The sequence below is a fragment of the Etheostoma spectabile genome, chromosome 13 (assembly GCF_008692095.1).
Source record: "Etheostoma spectabile isolate EspeVRDwgs_2016 chromosome 13, UIUC_Espe_1.0, whole genome shotgun sequence".
Classification (NCBI taxonomy): domain Eukaryota; kingdom Metazoa; phylum Chordata; class Actinopteri; order Perciformes; family Percidae; genus Etheostoma; species Etheostoma spectabile.
Genome location: NC_045745.1, coordinates 27272964 through 27278900, shown reverse-complemented (window position 1 = coordinate 27278900; position 5937 = coordinate 27272964). Strand labels below are relative to the sequence as shown.

Sequence of the window (5937 nt, the reverse complement as noted above, 5' to 3'; positions counted from 1 at the left end):
CTCGTGTCATGGTTTATGTTTGTGTTGAGCATGAAGCTGACAAGGAACAAAACTGACTGTTGTTTTCTGATACATCTACAGTCACATGTACCTGGAGCGATTCATGACGGTTCAGATGGCCCTGCAACGAGAGGACTGCTGGTTGCCCCTCATCTCATACAGGAACTCCTTGCAGGCTGGAGGGGACGATGACACCATGTCTGTCATCAGTGGGATCAGCAGTCGAGGGTCCACCAGGAGCAAGAAGTCAAAGCCTGCCACGTCTAGCAAAAGGAAATTGCCTGAAGGTGAGCATTTTTAAAAATCTTCATAGTATCATTAGATTAAGACTGACTTTTGCTCCATATGAGCTGCAAAATAAGGTAATCTTCACCAAACTAACTTATTTGTTTAAAATATTTTTCTGTGCCCCCTCTCAGAAATAATATTACCAATTGCTAAATGACAAATACACCGTGGCAAAGTTGGAACCCTAACTCTTTTTTTTTTATTGTCATACGTATACTTTAACAATTTGTCAGTCACTGGGAGTATTCTCTGAGGAACCTCTGCAAATACAAGGAGTTCTGTTTAACACATTATTTTGTGTAGCAGAAGAGAACAGCTGCAGCAGCACTGATGCAGTTTGGATGAACCGTGAGCAGAATGTGCAGACGCCAGTGATGATGCATTCTCCCCACCTCACCTCTACTGTACTGAGGGATCCAAAGAAGATGAGGCCAGAGGACAGCTACACGACTGCATTCACCATGCCAACAGAGCAGAATTCCCATCAGCATGTGCCTCCCCAGCAGCAGCCACACCCTCACCACCAGGCTGCCATTGACTACAAGTGCGAAAACCTTTCTACATACCTATTCCTTTACCTTACCTTGACATGAATATTTGCAAATGTTGCTGCAGTTTACCGCATTTTGTGCTACATTTGTACCACAGGAATTATGAGGTCATGTTATATACTGAACTCTGTCCCCACAGTACGCAGGTTACTTGGATGTTGACACAGAGGCAACAAGCCGAGGCCCGTCAACAGCAGGACCGAGTTAGCATGCACTATGCCAAGATGAGGAACCACATGCAGCAAGCAATGTAAGATGCCAATCCTTTTCAGAGTGCATTAAATAGGTTTGAATGGTGGAGGAAACCCAGAAAATGTAACCGCTTTTAAAAATAACATCCAGACAATACTACACAGTATGTGGAAAAGCACAATCTCCTAACAAGTGTCTATGTGTACTCCTCAGTCGTCGTGGCTCAGGCCTGATGGAGGATGATGAGGAGCCAATAGTGGAAGATGTGATGATGTCATCAGAGGACCGCTTGGAGGACATCAATGAGGGCATGGATTTTGACACAATCGACATTGATTTGGTAATTTAAAGCTGAATTCCTTTTTTGGCTAATTGGGGGCAAAAGAAACAAAATGACAAACTTGTTAGCAAACTGTTGCTTATTTACACATCCAGCAGTGACGAAGCAACACAGTTTTGTTTGTGTCCACACAGTGAATGTAAGTCCATTATTCCCTCTATTGAAGCTCTATTTTTGGTCTCTACCAACTCCTGAGGGAAACATCTGGCTCTAAATGCTCCACTATTTTCACCAGCTAGTCCCAGACTGTGTCTGAGAGTTGTTTGGTGCTGACCAGCTCGTTTACAGTGGGCTTTTTTTCCTCTCAAAACAGCTGCTTGCTGCGGTTGAAAAGGATTTTACGGGAGTGGTGAAAATGAAACAAAACATTCCTGTGGTGTCAAAGAATTAGAATTTGCATATCAGTATAATTGACAGCATTTGATTGCCACAGTTGGAGTTACAGACTATGAGCTTCAAATAGCATTTTAGTTGTCTCCTATTTACATTGCATTTTGTGTTGCATTGTCTTGACTGAGCTGTTATTTTTCAGCCTGCTTCAAAGAACCGCCGAGAAAGAACTGAACTTAAGCCAGACTACTTTGACCCGTCTTCCATCATGGATGATTCAGTAAGGATTTTTCACTTCCTATAATGCCATTTGCGTCTTCTTTTAATTTAATAAGTAAATGTGAGTGGCCACATTTGCTCATCATTTTTAGGCCGGTTTTCTTAAAGTAACTTGATTTTCTCATGATCATGAATCATTATTAAAATAATTTGTTTTCCACACATTTGAATATTACAAGTTAGAGTATGTATAGTATGCTATTGGCTTTAAATGTGGCTCTAGCTTACCACATCATGGAGGACGGCAGCGATAAACACAATTTACAGCATTTACAATGGATTCCTACGGCAAGCCTAATAGCAAAAAAGCATCAACATTTATACAGAAATTTCTATAAAAACCCTGTACTAGTTATTTCTCAATCCTGTATTATCCTATATTCACAGTTGACATTAACTTTAATTTCTGAATGTGAAAACTATAATATGTCCTGGAAACAAATCTTTCTCGGCAATAAATTGTGCCAGAACATTGTTTTTCCTGTTTATAAGATTGTAGAATAACTTTTTTTGTATGTCTTTAGGTTCTCAATGTTTCAATGTTCTAAAAACAAATTGGACGCATCAAGGAGAATCTGATCCAGAATCCTTGGAAGATGCAGTAAGAGGGATGACAGTTCTCTGTGAAGATCAGAATGGAGCAAAATGGTTTGTCATAAATGGTGACACCAATGTTTGCCTCTTTAACACTTTGTTAAAACTTAGAGTGAGAACTTGAATTTGATTCTGACATTTTCACACACAGGACTTGTCACACTGCAGCAGAAATGTTTGTTTTGGTTCAGTTACCTTAAAAACAACTTGATGTTAGCTTAGCTCACGACATGTGGCAGGTGCATGGTGAGGGGACAGTAACAGACTGAAATTCAAATTAATATATACCTTTAAACTTTTTTATTCAGTAGACCAGAATTGTCTGATGTAAATACGGAATGGCCAATATACAGGAGGGGTAAACACAATCTCATGAACACCAGTGTTTAAAAATATATAATAGCCCTGCAAAATAATACTACCTTTGTGATGTTTAAAGCGTTCAGTTGTTGTTGAACACTATGATGACACTGCACTTTGTCACAGAGGTATATAATTCAAGTCTATGATAATTTTACAGCCATATTTTTTTCAGAAGTTATCATAGGCTCCAATCAATGTCTCTCTGACGCAATCAAAACAAAAATTGAACATCATGGGCTTTATAAACACAGCATTATTTGCAGGGTTATTAAATTGGACTGCATACCATTATAAAGGTGTCAGTGATATTGCATTTACCTACTGTACTTTTAAACTGTAGACTTTGGCATGGCATGTAGCCATATATCGAAACATATACACAGTAAAGTATAATGTGAACTGGCGTCTCATACTGTTCAAAGGCCTTGCCAGAAATGATATGACATTCTCAGATTTCTTTGTGATGGTATTTTTTAGAAATGTATGTGTTCTGCTTTTATACCTTATAGATGAATTTGATTTTTAGATATTTTGTAATGACAATCAAATGTAAATGAATGGTTTCTAATCATGTTATTTCACGTAGATGCTGAAATAATCCTTTTTAATGAAAATGGTTATGTTACTAAAGATATGGCCAGCCGTTTGTATTTTGTTTTCATCACTCTTATAAATGGGTGCAAAAATAATGCATTAACCAAACGTAGTAATTTGACAAATTCATGGCTGCATCTAAAAATATTTTTAGTATTTGGAGCATTCAGTGTCATACATACAATTTTGACTCAACCTTAAACATGTATCTCTCCTATACCATGACTATTTTTCTCCACTGTATAGTATCTAATAATATCCAAGAAATGCCATAGTTGCAACCTTAAAAAAAAGGATTTGAAAAATGGTTGAGAAAGATGTGTGCTGTTTGGTTCGTTTCCAGTTTGCAAGTGTGCAGAGGATTTTTTCAAATAGCCAATTTATTTGATGAGCCACTGTTGCGTGTATAAGAGTTATAGAAGTATTCTAAATTACAAAGTTTTAGAATTATTTAGTCAACTATCATAGTATCAGAATTGTATATTATACAAGTACAAATGTGTAATATATTGTGAATCTGTGCTTATTTTACATTTGCAGTTTCTGTTTGCTGGAAATTTTAGGAAAAGGTTAAATAGAATGTAACTATTTAAAGTAACCTACTAATTTTCAAGTATGCGTACAGTATATTGTTTTCTTGTTTTTTTTAAATGGATTGTTGCCATATTTCTTTACCTCTGTGTGTACTGGCCTGGTTGGCAGATTCAGATTTGATTGAAAATTGTGTAATCCTATTGTAGTTAGAAACAAATCCCTAATATCCTCAGAATATCACTATAAACTGGAGAAACAGATCACATGGTCTTGAATATGACCATATACAGTACATACTGACTATTCATATTAGGCAAATGAGAAAAATACATCTTAGAATTGCTTGTACATTTACATTAATCCTTTCATTTTGAATCTTTTCTGTTTTGCATTAAACTGCTGAAAATGTGCATACATCTGTATGTTTACACATATTTAAATATTTGTGTATATTAAATTTGTGTTTTTATTCTGTGTCCCATTGCATCCTTTAAGATTTTTATATGTCTAAAGATGTGACATGAACCGATAATGATTATCTGAATCTAGGTGAATGAAAAGTTGAAAAGGATGTACAGCAATACTGTCTTCGTACTAGTTCATCCGTCTTAAAATATTTTAGTTAACCGACAACATTAAGCTGTGTTTCACAAATGTAAATTTTTTTCTAACCATATCATTTAATGTTGTGACACAAGTGCGGTGAGGCTTTTGGGAACCATGGCTGTACCTGTATTATAATTTGTTACATTTAGGTAACTACACCCACACAAAGTAGTTTTGGTTTTGCAAATTCTGTTATTTAAGGGTAGTCAAATGTAGTATTACTTGTTATGATTATCATTTTAACGTAGTTTGACTAAACTGAGCCCTAATATACACTTAAATGGTACCATTGCCACTCATGGAACACTAAATTCCGTAATAACAAAGCATTCGGTGATCGCCTCAGTGTCCCACCATGCAACAGTGAGCTAGCAGCAGCAGCAGCTAACCACCACATTTGACTCTTCGTGTGCCATGATGAATTAGACATCCGGGCTGTGCGTATGGAAGATGGCGACACTCATCCTCCCTGGTGAATGGATCAAAAACTGGGAAAAATCAGGAAAACACGAGTTGTGAGTATATCCGAACTTCAACACAGTGTCAGAGGTTACAGTGGTTTAACAGTTGTTGGCTAACATAAGCTAACTAGTAAAAAAAAGTACGTAGCTAGCATTGCAATTTAAGGCCAGTCTTTCAAGTGTGTTCGCTAGGGCTAACGAAAGCGGCAACGTTAGCAAGCTAACAAAACGTTTCAAGTGGCCTGCTAACGTTAATTAACGCCGTTTTTTTGTAGTTAGCGTTAGGGCCGATTAGGCAGTGAATGGAGTCGACCGTTTTAGAAAACAGTTATATAGACTCAAAGCGTTAATGCTACCTCAATTTAAATAGCTAACATTACCTGCATGCTAGCAATTTGGCTATCTTACGCTCCCACTAACCATTCTATAATTTGTAAACATGGTGTCTATCAAAGCTAAGCCTAGTTAGCTGGCATTCATGTAGCTTATCCCTCCGGTTGCATCGATATACTCCAACTTCTTAACTGAAGTAAATTTGATGATAAAATTCAGAAAGTTAGCTAGTTAACGGTAGTTAGCCAACAGTAAAACCCTTCCTAGTAACGTTAGCAGTAACGTTAACAATTAGTAACGTTAATAGTAGCTAATCAAATGGAGGGAAACGACTGATCATGACATAACGTCATAGCAAGTTAGCTACAGCATCAATTGTTCTAGCTACATCAACAACAAAAAAATCAATTGTTGACGTTGACTGCGTTGTTGGACTTTTAATTGCTTAGCTAGGCATGGCAGCATGAAAACT

General features: G+C 37.1%; 2 protein-coding genes across 5 annotated transcripts in view; both read left to right on the top strand.

The window, feature by feature from the left end:
- Positions 1-3824, top strand: part of stag2a (STAG2 cohesin complex component a) — a 21891-nt gene extending 18067 nt beyond the window's left edge. The window contains exons 29-34 of one of the 2 annotated variants that reach the window (XM_032533917.1): positions 82-287; positions 595-832; positions 979-1089; positions 1245-1371; positions 1904-1981; positions 2505-3824. In XM_032533917.1, coding sequence (XP_032389808.1) covers positions 82-287; positions 595-832; positions 979-1089; positions 1245-1371; positions 1904-1981; positions 2505-2528 — 784 coding nt within the window. In that variant the 3' untranslated portion in view covers positions 2529-3824. Of the gene's footprint in view, positions 1-81; positions 288-591; positions 833-978; positions 1090-1244; positions 1372-1903; positions 1982-2504 lie in introns of both variants that reach the window. The other variant, XM_032533916.1, reaches the window with a different exon arrangement.
- A 1185-nt stretch (positions 3825-5009) lies between these two features.
- The window catches only part of thoc2 (THO complex 2), a 29166-nt gene continuing 28238 nt past the window's right edge, over positions 5010-5937 (top strand). For 2 of the 3 annotated variants that reach the window (XR_004334688.1, XM_032533908.1), the window contains exon 1: positions 5011-5186. Coding sequence is in view for 1 of the 3 variants with exons in the window: in XM_032533908.1 (XP_032389799.1) it covers positions 5122-5186 (65 nt within the window). In the remaining 2 variants the exon portion in view is untranslated. Of the gene's footprint in view, positions 5187-5937 lie in introns of all 3 variants that reach the window. The other variant, XR_004334689.1, reaches the window with a different exon arrangement.